The sequence below is a fragment of the Perognathus longimembris genome, chromosome 10 (genome assembly GCF_023159225.1).
Source record: "Perognathus longimembris pacificus isolate PPM17 chromosome 10, ASM2315922v1, whole genome shotgun sequence".
NCBI classification, from domain to species: Eukaryota; Metazoa; Chordata; class Mammalia; order Rodentia; family Heteromyidae; genus Perognathus; species Perognathus longimembris.
This window is the reverse complement of record NC_063170.1, coordinates 70,973,335-70,991,698: the sequence shown is the minus strand read 5'-3', so window position 1 is coordinate 70,991,698 and position 18,364 is coordinate 70,973,335. Positions and strand designations below refer to the sequence as shown.

The 18,364-nt window shown below is 71.1% G+C and overlaps 2 protein-coding genes across 3 annotated transcripts in view; one reads left to right on the top strand and one right to left on the bottom strand.

Annotated features, from left to right (window-relative positions):
• Positions 1 to 4,180, top strand: part of Slc41a3 (solute carrier family 41 member 3) — a 31,596-nt gene extending 27,416 nt beyond the window's left edge. For both annotated transcript variants that reach the window (XM_048356339.1, XM_048356340.1), the window contains 3 exons: positions 245 to 379; positions 2,444 to 2,592; positions 3,644 to 4,180. In XM_048356339.1, coding sequence (XP_048212296.1) covers positions 245 to 379; positions 2,444 to 2,592; positions 3,644 to 3,835 — 476 coding nt within the window. In that variant the 3' untranslated portion in view covers positions 3,836 to 4,180. The remainder of the gene's footprint in view (positions 1 to 244; positions 380 to 2,443; positions 2,593 to 3,643) is intronic.
• A 3,655-nt stretch (positions 4,181 to 7,835) lies between these two features.
• Positions 7,836 to 18,364, bottom strand: part of Iqsec1 (IQ motif and Sec7 domain ArfGEF 1) — a 54,198-nt gene continuing 43,669 nt past the window's right edge. Inside the window, 10 exon segments of the mRNA XM_048356343.1 lie at positions 7,836 to 8,832; positions 9,552 to 9,601; positions 13,960 to 14,136; positions 14,681 to 14,752; positions 14,755 to 14,841; positions 15,780 to 15,879; positions 16,887 to 17,012; positions 17,547 to 17,576; positions 18,097 to 18,176; positions 18,179 to 18,238. Of these exon segments, the coding sequence (XP_048212300.1) occupies positions 8,356 to 8,832; positions 9,552 to 9,601; positions 13,960 to 14,136; positions 14,681 to 14,752; positions 14,755 to 14,841; positions 15,780 to 15,879; positions 16,887 to 17,012; positions 17,547 to 17,576; positions 18,097 to 18,176; positions 18,179 to 18,238 (1,259 nt within the window). The 3' untranslated portion in view covers positions 7,836 to 8,355.

The following is an 18,364-nucleotide window of genomic DNA, read 5'->3' as shown; positions in this document are numbered from 1 at the left end:
CGCCACTTCCGGCTTTTTCTGTTTATGTGGACCTGAGGAATAGAACCCAGGGCTTCATGCGTGCTAGGCAAGCACTCTACTGCTAAGCCACCTTCCTAGCCTGGAGCCATGCAATTTTGAGGGAAAAAGAAGACATCGGATCCTGAGTTGATCAAGGGAGATGTCCTAGAGGAAGTGACTGACAGAGGAGGCAGGCCCGAGGCTGGGGTGAGGGAGGGAAACGCTCTTGCTTTTCTCCTCGCAGGAGTTGGTGGCAACCTGGTGGCCATCCAGACCAGCCGAGTCTCTACCTTCCTGCACATTTGGAGCACCCCCGGTGTTCTGCCCCTCCAGATGAAAAGGTTCTGCCCAAACCCCTGCTCCACTTTCTGTACCTCAGGTAGGTCTCGAGACTCCTGGGCCACATTCCTTTCAGCAGAGGAGAGTCTGACCTCTGAGGCCAGGGCTCATCTCAGCAGGGGCAGCTACAGGGTCCCAGCCCCTCCTTCCTCTGAAACAACTGCCTGCCACCCCTGCTTTCCTTCCTTCCATTCATCCGTCCATTCTTCATCCAAACATCCACTCATCCATCAATCATCCTTCCACTCCTCCATCATCCACTCCTCCATCATCCACTCCTCCATCATCCACTCATCCATCATCCACTCATCCATCCACCCACCCATCATCCACTCCTCCATCCACTCACCATCATCCACTCCTCCATCATCCACTCCTCCATCATCCACTCCTCCATCATCCACTCCTCCATCATCCACTCATCCATCCACCCACCCATCATCCACTCACCCATCATCCACTCCTCCATCATCCACTCACCCATCATCCACTCATCCTTCCACTCATCCTTCCACTCATCCATGCATTCATCCATTCATGAACACAAACACATAGCGAACGTCTGTTAGGCTCTAGGCGATCAGGTTGTAGGTTACAGTGGGAAACAACCTACATCTTGTCCTCACAGGTATAGTGTGCAAGAGAGAGATAAGCACAAAAGAAACAAGCCCATGATTGCAGATATTTTCCAGAGGGGAGCAGTGAGGAAGAGTTAGAGGGGATCAGGGGCTGCAAGTGTCTCTGCTAAGCAGAGGGGCACGGGGCAAAGGCACAGCCTGGGTGGTGATCTAAGAACCTGAAACGGGAGGGACTTGAACAAAGATGTCTCTTGCTCTATTTTCCCCCTTGGGTCATTTCCTCTTGGTTTCCAAAACTGCTATTCCCCTCACTTAGGGTAGGTGTGCTGGCACATTTCGGAGGGTGTTTTCCCAGGCCACAACGTCATAGACCATTGTTGTGTTCAATCCTTGGGAACTGGCCACTTCCTCCCACGCCCCTGCCAGGTCTGTTTTTGCTCTAGACTCAGAGATTCTGTCTTGCTATTTCACAACTTCTTTGTAAAAGGTGGGTGATAGTGTGCATGGATATGGATTTTTTAGGGTGTATTTGGAGTTTGTTAGGCTCCTTGAATCTGTAGCTTTATATCTTTTCCAAATATATTTTCAAGCTTATTGACTGACTGGTTGATTTAGGGTCAGTCCTGGAGCTTGAATGGAGGGAGGCCTGAGTGCTGTTCCTGAGGTTTTGGTTTTTCTTCCCACTAGCATTCTACTCCTCAAGCCGTTGCTCCTCCAGCCTTTGGTGTTCATTGGAGGCGGGAGTCTCACAGACGTCCCTGGCGCTCGGAGCTCAGCCTCCCGAGTGGCTGGGAGGACAGGCGTGAGCCCGCGCTCGGGGCTCCCGACCCCACGGGTTGGCTTTTGTTTTGTCCCCTCCATTCTGCCATTGAGTGAACTGCCTGGGTTCTTGGGAAGTTCTGGATGTTGGTTCTTCCTAGAATCTTCTGTTCCTTCCCTGTGACCTGCGCTTGGTTTTCAGGTCATTTCTCGTGTCGGGGGTCACTGCTCACGCTTCAGGGAGCACGCTGTCTTAAGGCAGCCTGACCCGCTTCCTCTCCATCGCGGAGCTGTCCTTTGTCCTCATGGGGTCCCGAGTGGGAGGCGGCGGGGCTGCGTCTGGACCTGTGGTGCTGTGTGGGGAGCTCGGGGTCTTACCGAGCCCGTCCCCTGCCCTGCACCGCGGGAGAGGGCGCCTGCTCTGCTCAGCCGGGCGGGTGGAGGCCTGGGGGTGGCCCGTGCCGGGCGGGGCGGGCGGGTGGAGGCGCGGGGGGGGGGGGGCCCTGGGCCCGGCGCCTCCATCCAGCACGAGGGCCGCTTCCTCACGCTCCTGACAGCCCCTGGTGGGGTGGGGGCGCCGCCAGGCTGCCCCCGTGCAGGGGACCCCTCTGTGCCCCACAGGGGCGTCACCGATGCCTGCGGGGGGCGGGGGCGGCCGCTCTGCGCGGCTCCGCAGCCCCCACAGCCCCGCCCCGCCGCCCTCTCACCCCGCCCCCCCCGCGTGCCGATGCACGGGTCTCACGCACTCTCGCTTCTGTTTCCTCCAGACACCAACGCCACGTCGGCGCGCGTGCTGCTCTCGCTGGCGGTCCCCGGCCATCTCGTCTTCTTCTACATCATCCGCCTGGCGGAGGGCCCGGCGCTCACGCTCAGCGCCACCTTCGTGGCGCTCTACCTGCTGGCCGGCCTGCTGCAGGTGCGCACGCGCCGCTCACTCCCGCGCGGAGCCCCACAAGCGCATGCGCACACGCGCCCCTCACCCCCGCGCTGAGCCCTGCACGCGCATGCGCACACGCGCCCCTCACCCCCGCGCAGAGCCCCACAAGCGCATGCGCACACGCGCCCCGCGCGCGCACAGGCGCCCGCGCAGAGCCCCACACAGCGCCCCTCGCACACGCGCCCGCACGCGCACACGCGCCCCTCGCACCCACCGCTGAGCCTCGCACGCGCACACGCGCCCCCGCACACCACCGCTGAGCCTCGCACGCGCACACGCGCCCCTCGCACCCACCGCTGAGCCTCGCACGCGCACACCGCCCCTCACACCCACCGGAGCCTCGCATGCGCACACGCGTCCCTCACGCCCACCGCCGAGCCCCGCACGTGAACCCCACACCCCTCACCCTGCACATTTTGCCGCGCACACGTGATCTCGTCGTACCGCACAGTGCGCACCCGCAGCCTGCGCACTCACCTTGCATTCGCGGCTGCACACTGCCCGTGCCCCGCCCGCCTCGCACCCTGCCTGCGTGGGCTTCGCGATGGGGACGCACGCGGCCCTGCTCACGCTCGGGGCCGGGGCGGCTCGGGCGCGGCTCAGCGGAGCCCCCCGCACCCCCTCCCCGCCGGCCTCGCCCCGGGTCCTGACGAAGAGCCGTGCCGCCCGCGCCCCGCGCAGCAGGGGCGTCCCGGCAGTGCGGGCGCGCTCCCTCGGCCGCCGCGCGTGCGCTCCCTCGGCCGCCGTGCGCGCGCGCTCCCTCGGCCGCCGTGCGCGCGCGCTCCCTCGGCCGCCGTGCGCGCGCGCTCCCTCGGCCGCCGTGCGGCGCGCTCCCTCGGCCGCCGTGCGGGCGCGCTCCCTCGGCCGCCGCGCGCGCGCTCCCTCGGCCGCCGTGCGTGCGCGCTCCCTCGGCCGCCGCGCGTGCGCTGCGCCTCCCTCGGCCGCCGTGCGCGCGCGCTCCCTCGGCCGCCGTGCGGGCGCGCTCCCTGGGCCGCCGCGCGTGCGCTCACCCGCGCGCGTGTGTTGACAGGTGGCCGTCCTGCTGTTCCTGGCCGAGGTGACGGTTCGGCTGGCGTGGCGCCAGGCCCTGGACCCCGACAACCACTGCATCCCCTACCTCACGGGGCTGGGGGACCTGCTGGGCACCGGCCTGCTCGCCCTCTGCTTCTTCCTGGACTGGCTGCTGAGGAGCCGGGAGGAAGCGGCCCCCGGGCCCCCCTGACGGACGGCCCGCACCCCGCCTGCGAGCGGCGCGCGGCCGCGACCCTTCCACCGCGGGCCCGGCCCGGCCCGGCCGCCCTGCCGGGGACCGGCCCCGCAGGCCTGGGCTCGGCGTGAGGAGGCCGCGCGGACCCGGCCCCCGGGGCCCCGGCAGGGTCCGGCGGGAGGCGCGGGCGCCCGGGCCGCTCCCCGCGGCCCTGCACCCCACCGCCGCCCCCAGCCCGGGGCGCGGCCTCGGCTCGCTCCCGGTTTTCCTTTCTTCCTTGTTGTCTTTTAAAACGCAAAGCCCCCGTTTGGATTTCCATTTCCATGACGCATAAAATAAAACCCGGTGACGCTGTGCGCACCCTCCGGCTCCTCGACGGCCGCTCCCGCGACCACCGCCGTGGGGGCCGCGGCAGAAGCCCTGGGCAGTGGTGTGTGGAGGGCTCCTGACAGTGCGGCTCGGAGGCGGAGGCAGGAGAATCGCGAGTGTGAGGCCGCCGGGGCTACATAGCAAATACCAGAAGCGAGAAGTAAGGGGCTGGGAACATGGCCTGGTGGTAGAGCGCTCGCCTCACATGCATGGAGCCCTGGGTTCGATTCCTCAGCGCCACACATGTAGAAAACGGCCAGAAGGGGCGCTGTGGCTCAAGTGGTAGCGTGCTAGCCTTGAGCAAAAGGAAGCCAGGGACAGTGCTCAGGCCCTGAGTCCAAGGCCCGGACTGGCAAACAAAACAAAGAAGTGAAAGAATCAACAGCCCCTGGCGCTCCTCCGGAGCAGTCACCCGGGGCCCCCGGCCTCCCCGGCCTCGGACCCTGCAGACCCAGGTGTCGGGTCGGGACCTGGCGGCCGTCACCGGGAGTCCCTGCTCGGGTTCTCGTCGCTTCTTACTCGACGCACGGTGTTGCCGGACGGCGTGCTGTGTCAATTCACCTTCACTTCCTGTTCGCAACGCAGCTCACAGCGCAGCGCGGGGTGGTGCAGGGCTGTCGTCCGCTGAGGGGGGCGCCCTGGCAGGAGTCGGGGTGTCGGGGTACCGTGCCCCGTGAGCACCTGGACAGTGGCTGGCCTCGGGGCTGCCTGAGGTGAGCTGCGACCCCCGTGAGTGTGGCCATTCCGCCCAGGCGTGGCCGAGGCAGCCACAACCCTAGCCTCTGCCCGCGTGCACCCCGCACGGGCCCAGCCCACGGGGGCTCAGCGCCTGGGCGCGGAGCCGGTGCCGGCGGGAGGGGAGGCGTCCGGTGGCGCTGTGAGCCCCGGCCGGCCCCGGGGCCCTGGCGGCTTCCGTGCCCACCCCGTCCAGTCAGCCGCGGGCCCGGGCCCAGGCTCCGCTGCCCCCCGCCCTGCAGCTCACAAGCAGGGGCAGGCGCCGGGCTCCGCGTGCCCGCTCCCGTGACGCCGCCACAGCCCGTGTCCAGCGCTGCCCGGGGGTTCGCCCGTGGAGCCAGGGCCGTGGCCGTGAGGGGCCCCAGGAGTAAAGGCGTGGCTGCGACAGGTCTGGAGAACTGTCCCCGGGAGATGGCGTGCCCGCCCGGCCCGGGAGGCCCCCGGGAGGGGGCTGAAGGTGCCTGCATCCTGGGCGGGGGAGGGAGGGGGAGGCAGAGCGAAGGGAAGGTGGCCGCAGCCCTTCCTCCCTCGGCAGCCCGGCCGGCCCACTGGGCCCCTCTGCCGCCCTGCAGCCAGTGGCCCGTGTTGGCGAGGAGCCCGGCGGCTCCGGAATCTTCTCCCTTTCCTGGGCGCTCAGGCCACCCTGGCCCTGGCTTCCCCCATGGGAGCGGCTGGCCGCCCTCGCCCTCCTGGGGACAGGCCTGCCCCCCCCAGGGTCATTTGGGGAGTATTTGGGGAGTACCCCCCTCTGGGCATTGCCTGTGCTGCAGCACAGCCCCCCCCCCCCCCCGTGAGCCCCATCCATGCTCCACCGCTGACTTGGGACTTTGCCTGGGTGGAATGGACTGAGCGGCACGGGGTGGGAGACAGGTAGGTGACACCCAGGCGGCCCAAGCGTTCCCTAAGGGAGACCGGCCACAGCGGAGTGGCGTGGACAGTGCGGCCGTGGACGCAGCCACCTCCTGCCACCACCGCGTGGCTTCCCGGGGGGTACGCACATCGGCCCTTCCTCTCCCGAGTGCCCGTGTGAGCCCGCCCCGGGCCGGGCGTGCGTGGGAGGCGACCGTGGGGGTCTCTAGGATCCCGCCTTCCTTCGTGGGTGAGGGCGTCTCAGGCCCCCACGCTAGCTTTTCTCACCCAGGACGCCATCTCCTAGTCTAGGTGGGACACGCGGGTTAGGGCTGCAGCCGTGTTCCCCATTAGAACCTCTCCCAAGGCCACAGGCCGGCGGGGGGCAGGGAGCGGGGCCCAGGGAGAGCAGGAAGCAGCCGTGGGCTTGAACTTGCTGCTCCCCGGGCCGCCCGGCCTTGTGGAACAGGACTGCGCTGCGAAGGGGCAGCTTCCCAAAGGCTGCGTGTGGAGATCGGGGGGCTGGGCTGCTAGGGACAGGGATCCCCCTCCTTCCCTTCCCCCCCACCGCGGCGGGGTGCGTGTGATTGTCATGGGGGGCGATGGTGCCGTACGCGCGGGCTGGGCAGGGCAGCCCTGGGGTGCCGGCAGCCGCCCTCCCCGGGGGCCGCACCCTCGGCCCGCGGGCTTCCCACGGGGGCCGGCCGCACCGCCGCCCGGCCCCGCACTTCCAGCCGCTCGGAGCCCGTTCCCGGCCCGCCACCGCCCATGCCCGCGCCTGCGCCTGGCCCGCCACGGCCTGCGAACGGGCGGCGGCGGCGGCGGGGTGAGCCTGGGGGGCGGCGGGGCCGGGGGGCCCTGAAGGCCAGAGCCGCGCGTTCTGCGCCCGGGCCCGCGCAGAAGAGGTGGAGAGGAGCCGGCGTCGGGTGTGATCACTTTACTTCAACTATTGTCAACAGTAACACTGGGATGTTTGCAAATGTACAATACAGAGCGCAGCCTGGCGGCCGGCGCCGACGGCATGCACGTCCGCGGGGCTCGGGGCGTGGGCCGGGCGGGCCGGGGCCGGGGGCCTCCCGTCCGCGGGGCTCGGGGCGTGGGCCGGGGGCCTCCCGTCCGCGGGGCTCGGGGCGTGGGCCGGGGGCCTCCCGTCCGCGGGGCTCGGGGCGTGGGCCGGGCCGGGGCCGGGGGCCGCGGCTGGCGCTCCGCGCTAACAAAGTGCTGGGCTTGCAGATGTGCTGGTCGGCGACCTCGAGGGCGTGGGGGGCGGGGAGGGGCCGGCGGCGTCACCCCGTGGAGCAGCGCCCCGCCCGGGCGCGCCGTGGGTGGTCCTCGGCCCCAGGCTTAGGGGCGCGGCGCGGGAGGCTGAAACTGCAAAGGAGGCCGTGGGTGACTCGGGCGGGCGGGCGGGCGGGGGGCGGGCAGCCCCGGGAGCGCACGGCATCACACACAGAAGCGACAAGGACACGCAGGGGCTCGCGGCCCGGCCGCCCGTGGGCCCGAGGGGTGGCGGGGGCTGGGCCCGGCCGGGGGCGCCGCGGCGGGGACGGGGGCGGCGAGCACACGGCTGCATGGAATCACAGTGACCACGGCTGCCACGCAGCGCACAACACGGGACACACACAGCCCGGCCGCGCGCGCACACCGCCCTGCGGGGCAGAGCCCGCGGGGACGCCCGCTCCTGCCTGGCCTGCCTGGGTGGCCGGGGTGGAGGGCAGGGTTGGGGGCGGGGGGGGGGTCTCCGTGTCACGCCTCCGAGGGCTGGGGCGTGTTCAGCGTGTGCATAGAGGAGGAATGTGGAACCCGGAGCTCGCGGTCGTGTCCGAGGCCGCGCGAGCCCGGCCGTGCGAGCGGCTATGGCGGAGGGGCCCTGTGGCCTCGCTGCTCCCGACGTGGTGGGGACACGGGCTCCCTAGTGGTCACCTAGCGTGGTCCTGCTGCTAACGGGGGGGGGGGTCGCACGGGCGGTGTGGGCACTTGGCACGGTAATGGCTGCGCGGGGCGCGGCGGGCGGGAGGGGGCGCGGGCGGGGCCTGGCGCTGGTCTAGCGGGGGCGTGGCCTACCGCGCACACCGGCCCGGGCTCGGCCTCCCGCGGGAGCCGAGGTCTGCGTGGCCAGCGCGGGCCGGATGCGCGTCTCAGACACACACCACCTATACAGCAGATGTATTTATATATTTATATATTTATATATTTATATTATATAAAGTTACTTACGTAGTTTCATCAACCATTTCAGGTCTACTTAGTTTGTTTTGCCAGGGTCAAGAACAGAGCAGGGATGCAGCAAGTTCTGGGTTAAGGTCTGTCCTGTCTGCTTCTGGGCCTCCCCTGTCTCTGTCTCTACGTGGGGTGTCCGGTGTGTGTGGCGAGGGCAGAGCGCGGGGGGCGGGTCTGTGTCTACTGGGGCTCCTCGGGCCCCCCTGTGGGGCGGGGGGAGCGCCCGAGGCGCGGGGCTGGGTCGCGTCGGGAGCTGTGCTCCCGCGGGCGCCGGCCGGGGCTCCAGGCCGTCCGGGCGGAGGAGGGGCGTGGTCGGCCGGCGCCCCGGTGCGGGCGGCTCTGGGGTGGCGGCCCCCGGCCGCCTACACGATTGTGCTGATGCCGCTGGGTTTGGCCTTGCTGCCGGCGGGGGGCGGCGGCGCGGGGGGCTGCCCGTGGTGGTGCGCGGGGTGCCCGCCGTGGGCGGGGGGCAGCGGGGGGTGGCCGTGGGCGTGGGCCCCGTAGTGGCCGTGGGGTCCGTGGTGGTGGTGCTGGTGCTGCAGGTGGGAGGGCGGGTGGTAGTGGTGGTGGTGGTGGTAGGGCGGCGGGTTCTGCATGTGGCAGTACTGCGCGTGGGGCCCGTGGGCCGGGGCCGGCGGGGGGCCCTCGAGGGGCCCGGGGAGGTGGCCGGCGGGGTGGGCGGGGGGCGGGGGGGCCTGGGGCGGGGGCTTCCCTCTCCGGCTCCCAAACAGGGAGCCCAGGAGGGAGGAGGAGTTGGGCGCGGCCTGGGGGGGGCGGGACGGGCACTCTCGCGTCGAAGTCGCTCTCCGGCGCGTGTGAGGACTGCTAATGATGGACCCCTAGAAAAGGAAATTCATAGAGGTCACGGTCACGAGGTCTCGGAGCGCGGGGAGGGCCTCCGCCTTCCACGCCAGCGCCGCCCTGCCCTGAGCCCGCGGGGGCCTGCGGGGCGGGGGGCGCGGGGCAGCCCCTCCTGACTGGGGCGCGCCCGCCGTCTGCCTGTGCTCTGGGGCGCAGGGGCCTGGGGTGTCTGTGCACTGGGAAGGGGGGGGGGCGTGACGGGTGTGACGTGGGCCCTGAACTCCGTCCCGGTCGCCCCGCCCCTACCGCGACCCCCCGGCCAAGGGGAACCGGACGGAGCTCTGCCGGCCGAGGGCGGTGTGGACGGCGCGGGAGATGAGGATGAATGAGATCTCGGGAGCCCGCCCCGCGTCCTCGCTCCTCCCGCACCCTAGCTGACCGCAGACACAGCGGGGCGGCAGCGTGGGAGGCCGGGCGGGCCCGGAGGGGGCGGCAAGCCGGGCGGTGAACCATGCTCGGGCCGGGGGGCTCCGCGGACGCGCGCGCCCTCCGGAGCCGCCCCGTCGGGTGGGGCAGCCAAGCGGTGAGAGGCGCGGATGCGTCTGGCGGAGAAGCCGCATGCACGGGCAGCAGGCAGGGCGGGGGGCCGGGGCTGCGTCTCGGGGGCGGGGAAGGGAGCGCAAAACAATAAAAAGACCACAGAGAGAAACCGGGGACGGGGCGACAGGACAGCCGGCCACGGGCGCGTCCTACTTACTTCCACATTGCTCTCTAGCGATCCCGCACTGCTGCGACGCCCTCGCTTCCCTGCCCAGAACATGCAATACCACAGGTTAGACTCGCAGCCCGGGCCGGGGCCGCCGGGGCGGGGCGGGGCTGCGGGGAGCTCCAAGGAGCCGGCCCGGCGGAGGGAGGAGGGAGGGACGCCTGCGAACCCGGCCGCCGCGCGTCCTCACAGGGTCTGCAGGGGTCTCGGGGCCCTGCTGCCCCACACCCCCGTCGGCGCGCCCCGGCTCGGGGCGGGGCGCGGGCTGGCCTCGTCGCACCGACACCCGCCCCGGGAGCTCACACACGGGCGCACGCACACACACATATATATATGTGCGTGTCACTCCACGCGCATGCTCACATATATATATACACGCGCCCCACGGCCTCCGGGGAGCAGCAGCGGGGCGAGGACGCGAGCGCGGCCCCTCTCCCGGCTTGGGCCGAGTTGTAGTTTGTGCAGTGCCCTGGCTGGGAGCAGGAGGCTTCCTCCCCGAGTGCCCCGTGGCGCCCGCTCGGGAGCCAGGCGCGGGGTCCCGGGCCCGCGCCCGGCCACGCGGGCTCCGCCGCAGGACGGCTCAGGACCCCCGGCCCGCCCGGCCTCCGGGACGGCGTCTCGGCTTTCCGCAGGACGTCTGGCCGTGGCCTCCGACCTCACACACGCTCTGAGCGCGTGCGCGCGCCCCCTGCCTTCCGGTCAGCCCTGCCGCACACCCGCGGATGCCAGGGCCGGCTACGGCGGGGCCGCCGGCTGGCGTGCGTCGCTTCTGGGCGGGACGGCCCGACGGCGAGGAGGGGCGCGTGTTCCGGCCCCGCGTGGCTCCGCCGAGGCCAGGCGGCTGTAGGTGGCTGTAGGCGGCTGTGTCTGCTTGGTTGGTGGCTGGCGTGGCCTGGCACCCCGAGGAGACGGAGGCGCTCCATCCGTGTGGCCCAGCGCGGGGCTGTCGGGAGCCTCAGGGAGCCGGGCTGTCCGCTCCTCCCTCCCCGCGTCCATAGCGCGGGCTCTGCGCCCGCCGCCCGCCCCACGCTCTTTCCTCCCGCAGAGCACGCGCTGGATTTCAGTGCCGGCCTCCCTCGTCTGCAGACGTGCAGGTGCCACGCCCCCAGCTGTTCACACGGCGGGTGTGCGCGCGTGCGTGGTGCGCGGGTGGGGGGCTTGATCTCAGGGCCCGGCGCTCGTGCTTAGGTGTTCACTCAGGCCGGCACTTTACCACGCGAGCCACCGCTCCACGCGCAGCCGTTGGCCGGCTGCCGAGCCGCGATCACCCGCTCCGGGTTTGCCGGCGGGGGATGGCTGTGAACGTCGATCCTCGGGGCGGCAGCCCAGGCCGCTCTGGGACAGAGCCTCTCGTGTCTGCCCGGGTTGCCTGGGCTGTGATCCTCCGGATGGGGGCCGTGCCGCGCGCCGCGCGTGTGGACGGAGGAGGGCTTGTGAATGGCGGGTTGGCCCGGAACCAGCGTCCTCCCGGCAGCCGCGCCGGGCCTGGGGTGCTCTCAGCGTCTTGACCGCTGGCGCCCGCACACCGCGCGCCTCGGACGGACGGGGCGGGCTCCCCACTCTGAGTGGCCCCGCGGGCGTGCCGAGGGCGGGCAGCCGGCCCGGGGTGAGCGAGGCTTCTGGGTGGCGCCATCTCGGGGTGGGGTGGCTCCTCGTTTTCACCTCTTCCGCTTCTCAGCCGGGAGGTGCGCTGCTCTGCTTCCCACCCGCCAGGCGCCCCGCACACGCCCCCCCCCCCCCCGCAGCCCGGGACACGGCCGTCACGCTACGCGTGCTTCCTGGGTGGACGCGGCATGCTTGGAGTGAGTCCTCAGGCTTCCCCCCCCTGTCAGGAGCCGCGGGTGCCTGTCCATGTCCCCCCCCCCGTCAGGAGCCGCGGGTGCCTGTCCATGTCCCCCCCCCCCCGTCAGGAGCCGCGGGTGCCTGTCCGTGTCCCCCCCCCCCCCCCCCGTCAGGAGCCGCGGGTGCCTGTCCGTGTCCCGTCCCCCCCCCCCCGTCAGGAGCCGCGGGTGCCTGTCCGTGTCCCCCCCCCGTCAGGAGCCGCGGGTGCCTGTCCGTATCCCCCCCCCCCCCGTCAGGAGCCGCGGGTGCCTGTCCGTGTTCCCCCCCCCCCCGTCAGGAGCCGCGGGTGCCTGTCCGTGTCCCCCCCCCCCGTCAGGAGCCGCGGGTGCCTGTCCGTGTCCCCCCCCCCCCCGCACCCCGTCAGGAGCCGCGGGTGCCTGTCCGTGTCCCCCCCGTCAGGAGCCGCGGGTGCCTGTCCGTGTCCCCCCCCCCCCGTCAGGAGCCGCGGGTGCCTGTCCATGTCCCCCCCCCGTCAGGAGCCGCGGGTGCCTGTCCATGTCCCCCCCCCGTCAGGAGCCGCGGGTGCCTGTCCGTGTCCCCCCCCCCCCCCCGTCAGGAGCCGCGGGTGCCTGTCCGTGTCCCGTCCCCCCCCCCCCGTCAGGAGCCGCGGGTGCCTGTCCGTGTCCCCCCCCCCCCCCGTCAGGAGCCGCGGGTGCCTGTCCGTGTCCCGTCCCCCCCCCCCCGTCAGGAGCCGCGGGTGCCTGTCCGTGTCCCCCCCCCCCGTCAGGAGCCGCGGGTGCCTGTCCGTGTCCCCCCCCCCCCCCGTCAGGAGCCGCGGGTGCCTGTCTCATGCAGCGCAGGCCTGGCGTTCGGCCCGGCTGCCTTCGCCGTCCTGGGCCGCGGCTCGCGGGGCAGCCCTGCGCGTAGCAGATGCCAGTCAGCTCGACGCTTTTCCCATCTCCCTCGTGCAGCTGGGGAAACTGAGGCTGAGATGTGCCGAGGCCTGGTCCGGCCGCTGAGGACCCGCAGGCCGCCCGGGCGCTCCGCTCCTGTCGAGCTGCACGGCTGCCGGGACGGACGCTCAGCGGGGTGCTGGGTCCCTGACGGGCGGAGCGGTCCTCTCCCTGGGGACAGGGCGCCATCCCGGGCCCCTGCCGCGCGCATCTGGAGGAGCGGGGGCCCGAGTCCTGGGCTGGCGTGTGCAGGGCGGCTCCGAGGCGTCGGGGGCTCCTCGCGGGTCTGGTGAGTGGCGACAGGCCAGCCCCGGGCTGTCCCTTCTGCAGGGCGCGGGCTCGGTGCACGCGCAGGCCCGCGGGGGCCGCACACACGTCCGTCCTCCGCATGGCTGCCGTCCTCCGCGTGGCCGCCGTCCTCGGGGCAGGCTGCCGTCCTCCGCGTGGCCGCCGTCCTCGGGGCAGGCTGCCGGCCTTCGCGCGCCGCCTGGGCTGCGCCGCCACCCCCCCCCCCCCCCCCCCCCCCCCCGCTCGCAGCTTCCGCGGGCTGCGCGGGCGGTGTCCTGGCGGGCCCGGGGCTCCCCTCGGAGCTCTGCGGGACCTCTGGGCCGGGCCGGGCGGGGCCTCGGGCGAGGCCGGGGGGCGGGGCGGGGGAGGGGGACTGCCACACTGCACAAACTCAAACGGGCCCTGCCCGCGGCCTGGTGATGCGTGGGGGGGCCGGACGGGCACCGGGCAGCCAGTGGTTCTCCAGCGGGGCGCGGGGCGGGGCTGCGGGCCCGGGCCGCGTGGAGAAGCGCTGGCTGCCTTCATGCTGGCGATGGGCTCACGTGATTACTATGGAGAGATGACAGAAGCAGAGGGCCACTCCACAAGGACACAGAAAGGAACAAGAACTTGTGAGGCAGGGACGAGCGGGCCACACGAGGCGGGGCTCTGCGGGCGGGGCTGGGGCGCCGTGCGGGGCGGGCTGTGCCCGGCCGGTCTCAGCCCCGGGGCCGCACAGACACACACGGCCACGGCAGCTCCAGAAGCGCGCTGCGAGTGAGCTGATGGGCGGCCGGGGGCTCAGGGAGCCCCCCAACACTGCTCTGACGGCGAGCCCGCCCCGCCCTCCCCCCGCTGCCCTGAGTGCCGCCTTCTCTTAGCGGCTGGGGTGAGGTTCTAGAAGCTTCCTGAGCCTCGTCAAGGACCCTCGCTCCTGGAAAGCCGGGAGGCCTGAGGGCTCTGGGCATTAAGTGGCTGGCGGCGACGTCAAACACACGGACGGGGAAACGGCACCACGGTCAGTTTGCCCCGGGGCCCCCGCCGCCCGGAACCGGCCGCGCTCACGGGCCACGGCCTGCGCGCTGGACAGAGGCCCGGGGCCCCCGGGAAAGCGGCCCTGAGGAGAAGCAAGACCAGGCAGCTCCGAGGGCTCCCCACCTTCATTCATCAGCAAAAGTCAGCAGGACGCGGCGGCGCGGGGAACGCGGGACGCAGGGGCTGACGGGCGCGGAGCGGTGCGCGCAGGTCAGTAAAGCATCGCGCACACCCCGGGGGGGCCCAGGCCCTCCCCAGCGGCTCCCCAGCTGCCTGTCCTGAGCCTGGACGCCCTCCCTGCCCTGCCCCCGGGCTGCCCTGTCGGGGGGGGGGGGGGGGGCCGCGAGGGCGGCGGCGCTTACCCGCGTCCGAGAGGTCGCGCAGGGAGCTGCTGAGGGCGCTGCGCTTGAGGCCCTCGCCGCTGGCGTAGCTGTCGTCCAGGCAGGCCCGGCTCAGCGTCCCCGCGCCCGGCTCCTTCTTCAGACTGGAGCACTGGGACATGCTGGGGCGCACCACGCCCTTCTGCTTCTCCAGCTCGGCTGCGGCGGGGAGGACGGGGGTGAGGGCCACAGCCGGGACGGGCAAGGGACCCGCCCAGGCCCCGCTGCCTTTCACTGCGGCACAGGCCTTCCGGGCTGGGGTGCGTGGCCAGGGCAGAGCTGGCGCGGCTGGCCGCCCGGGGGCCTCCGCCGGGTCGCTGCCCAGAGGGGCTGGCGCGGCCCTGTGTGCCCGCGGGAGGGCTGGGAGCCAAGGCCGGGCCTGCTGGTGCCCCCCCCCGCCCCACCCCGGCCCATCGAGGAGGTGTGGAAGGACCACAGGCCACCGGCGGCACGCCGCAGCACGGAGGGCTGGGGACCGTGCCCTCGGCCTCCGTGGCACGGGCATGTGGCCGTCAGCAGGGGTGCGGGGAGCAGAGGGAAGCCAGGCACCCCGTTTCTGTGCTCGGGGAGTCCGGCCATCACCTGCCTCTGACCGGCCACTGCCCCACGGAGGCCGCGCCAGGCCCAAGGGCCCCTCGGCTCCAGCTGGGGACCCACCCCGCCCCCCAGCCCGCCCCCTCCCCCCCCTTCCGCCGGGACCCACCCTCTATCCGGTGCTTCTCCATCTCCTGCACTTCCGCCACCGACTCCCGCAGGTCGTCGGTGAACTTCTTCCGTCCTGAGGGTTGGGCGCGTTGAAGTTGATCAACACCTTGACGTCGGCCCCGGGAACGGCGGAGGTGAGGCGGATGCCGTGCGGGTAATCTGCAGGAGGAGCCGCGGGGCCGGGGCTGGGTGGAGGGGCCCGGCCCGGCCTCCCGTGCCCCCCACACCCGTCGGGGACCGCGCAGGCGAGATGCCCGTCCTGGTGAGGGCCCTGGTCACTGCCGGACGCCAAGCCCCAGGAGGGTAGGTGGCCCCTGGTGGCGTCACGGCCCGTCCCCTTGGGCTGTCCTCTCCCTCGCGGTCGTGGGGTGCGCCTGGGACACCGCACGGCCACGTCCAGACCCCCTGGGCTCGGGTCTCGTGGGTGCTGCGGTTCTCAGTGCTAACGCCCTGCCCAGACCAGGTGTGGGGAGGCCGGGCCCCGGGGGCCGCGGACACGGGGTCCTGGGACCCCAAATCTGCTGGCCTTTCCACACAGGCCAAAGATCTAACGTTTGAGGTGAAGATATAAATATGGACCCCACAAGTTTTTGAAAATGTCCATGAGACGCTGATCTCCCAAGGACCCGAGTGGAGCCGGGTGGAAGGCGAGAGCCTTGAGCAACAGCGCTCAGGGCCGGCGGCCGGCCACAGGCCTGGCAGGAGCAGCACGGAGAGAAAGCTGGCGGGCGGCACTGGGGGGGAGGGGCAGGGGAGGGGGAGGGGGGCGGGCAGGGAAGCCTCACAGGTAGAAGCCAGCTTCCTGGCGGGGCTGGGACGCAGCCTCCATCGCACTCCCGGAGCCCATGCCTGGACCCCCCGGGGGCAGTGCTGCTCCCCAAAGTGACAGCCGGGAACAGAGGCTGGGTTCAGAAATAAGACCCCCAGCAAAAACACAGCCGTCTCCTGGCGCTGGGCGGAGGGCGCAGCGCCCTGGCTGTCGGTGTCACCCAGGCGGCTCCAGGCCCTTTCATGTGAACAACCCATCCTGCCCCCCGTGGAAACCCCACGGGGCTCCCCGCCTGTGCTACCCGTCCTCGGGGGCCCGGGGGACTCACACTGGTTCTCGAAGAGCAGGACCTGCATGCCACACAGGGAGAAGGACTGCCGGAAGCTGTACGTCACCGAGTTCTTCTTCTTCTGGAAGATCTTGGTGACCTTGGGGAACGGAGACAGAGCTGAAGGGGAGCTCCCGGGATGCCGTCCTGGCTGCGCTGCCACACAGCACCCCCACCCCGCCTCACCCCGCCCCGCCCTGTGGGGGCGCAGCCCACCCCACCCCCCAGCCCAGCGCCCTGGACGGCGGGAGGCAGCTCCGCGCAGCCCCTCCTGAGGCCGGAGGCCGGCTATGGACAGAGCTTCCAGCCTGGCCGTGCCAGCTGCGTGCAAGGCCCGGGAGCCTCGCTGCCCAGGCTGCCAGGCGCACACGAGAGCGCAGGAGGGTCCTGGGTTCAGCACGCAGGAGGAGGCTGAGGCCAGGGACTCTGGAAACATCCACAGCTGCCTGTCTGGACCTGGGCCTCGGGGGGGGGGGGCGCCAGCAGTGGGGAGGTCTTTAGGAGCACCCACCCGCGCCTGCAGCAGGCCCCAACCTCGAGGAAGAACAACATGCGCTCTGCCCTTGGTGGCAGGTGCTCTTATTTGCCACGGGCTGGCGTTTCTGTGCCTTCTTTGTGGAAAGAACTTCTCCAGGTCATTCTGCAGACCTGGCTTTGATTACTTTGCCCCTTGGGTCCTGGTAGACAGGACTCCCAGCCAAATCCCACAGCTGAGCCATCGCAAGGCCTGGTGCTTGCTCGGTCTCCATGACTGGCTCGGAGCTGGGCACCTGCTCTGACAACTCTGCTGAAGTAGGAGGAGAAAATTCTATCGGCTTCCCTGGCCATGCCTCCCCCTACGATGGGAGCTTGCTCCGTGAGTGGCTCACCAGGCGGGGTCGGCCTGCTCCCGTCGAGTGCAGAGGACGGGAAGGAGCCCGGCGGTGGTGGCCCCTCCGCGCGCGGCCGAGCCGGGAGCCTTTGCACGGCCGTGGCTACGCCAGCCTGCACTGGCCCTCGGTTCTCCTGCTGGAGCCCCACACCAGCCCCGGGCGTGCGTGCCCAGCCCCACGGCAGCGCGATGGCCACAGGAAGACCCGGGTCCCCACGCCGAGCCCCTTCACCTACCACCAAGAGGTCGTTAAAGAGGAAGATTTCCCGCTGGTGCAGCCCAAGTTTCTGGGGCTTATTGGGGTCTGGAACCTCAAAGAGTCGGCAGTAGCAGACCAGTCGCCGATGGGGCAGAGACAACACCTGCACGAAGAGACGGCCCCGCCTCGGTCCCCAGCCCTCCAGTGGGAATCCTGCCGTCCCCACAGCCCACGCCGCAGCCCTGGGGACCCCACGCCTGTCCTGTTGTGCAGGGCAGAAGGGGACTTGGCCCCTGCAGCCATGTCCCCCCCCCCCGCCCCCCGTCCACAAAGGAGCCACTGGGAAAAAGCCCTGGCCCCTGCTCCCGCAGACCTCCGGCCAGCACTCCAGAGGACGCGCCGTTTAACTGGCCGCCCCCTCGGGGCCCCCTCACCTCCTCCCCCCCAAGGCACTCGTGGGTCTGATGCCCGGAAGAGGCCCCTCCAAAGACGGGAGCTGGGCCGGGCCCTGACCTGGTGCCCCCGCGCCCACCCCCTCAGGAGCTCAGGCAGGCAGAGGTAGCGAACGCTCTCAAAGGCCACGGGGAAGACTTCTCCCCCAGGTCCTGGGGTCAGGTGTGTCCCCGGGAACGTGGCAGAGGGCCACAGATCACGCGCAGTGTCCTCAGCGTGGGCAAACGAGCAAGCAAATACTCACACAGCCGAGTCCGTGATGAAGAGACCCAATCTGTGGGGAGCAAAGGCCAAGAGAAGGCGTGACTATTCCACGCTTGTGTCTGGGGCCCCAGGGAGCTCCAGGCAGAGGCGGAGCCCGCCTTGCCAGGCCCGGTCCCCTAAGGAAAGCCACCTGAACCCCCCCCCCCCCACGCCACCGCAGCCTGCCATTTTTCTAAGCGCCCGGGGCATCCAGCTGCTACTACCCGAGACTGTGGAGCCACTCGGAAACCCTCAGCCCAGAGCCGCTCACCCAGCTCCCCGGGGGGGGGGGGGGGGGGGGGGGGGGGGGGGGGAGGGGAGGGAGCTGGAAACCCTCAGCCCCAGAGCCGCTCACTAGCTCCCCTGGGGGGGAAGGGGGAGGGAGCTGGAAACCCTCAGCCCAGAGCCGCTCACCAGCTCCCCAGGGGGGGCTTGAAACCCTCAGCCCAGAGCCCTTAGCCCAGAGCCGCTCACCAGCTCCCCTGGGGGGGGAGGGAGAGGGGAGGGAGCTTCGACGGCGTCAGGGGGGCCCGGGAGGCGGGGCCCAGCACGTACCGGCTCTTGCCCACAATGAGCTTCTCCACCTTCTGCACCTGGGACACGTGGTCCTCGTTGGTCTTCAGCTCGCGCTTCGGATCCGCTCGTAGATCCCGATCAGCATCTCCCGAGGAATGTCCTCCCCGTCGTCCACGCCTGCGGGCACAGGGCCGGGGGTGAGGCCGCCGCCGGGTCCAGGCTCCACCCGAGGGGCGAGCTTCTAACAACTCCCGAGAGCCACAGGCCACGAGCAGCCCGGGCCTCGCAGCTAGGCAGTTATGG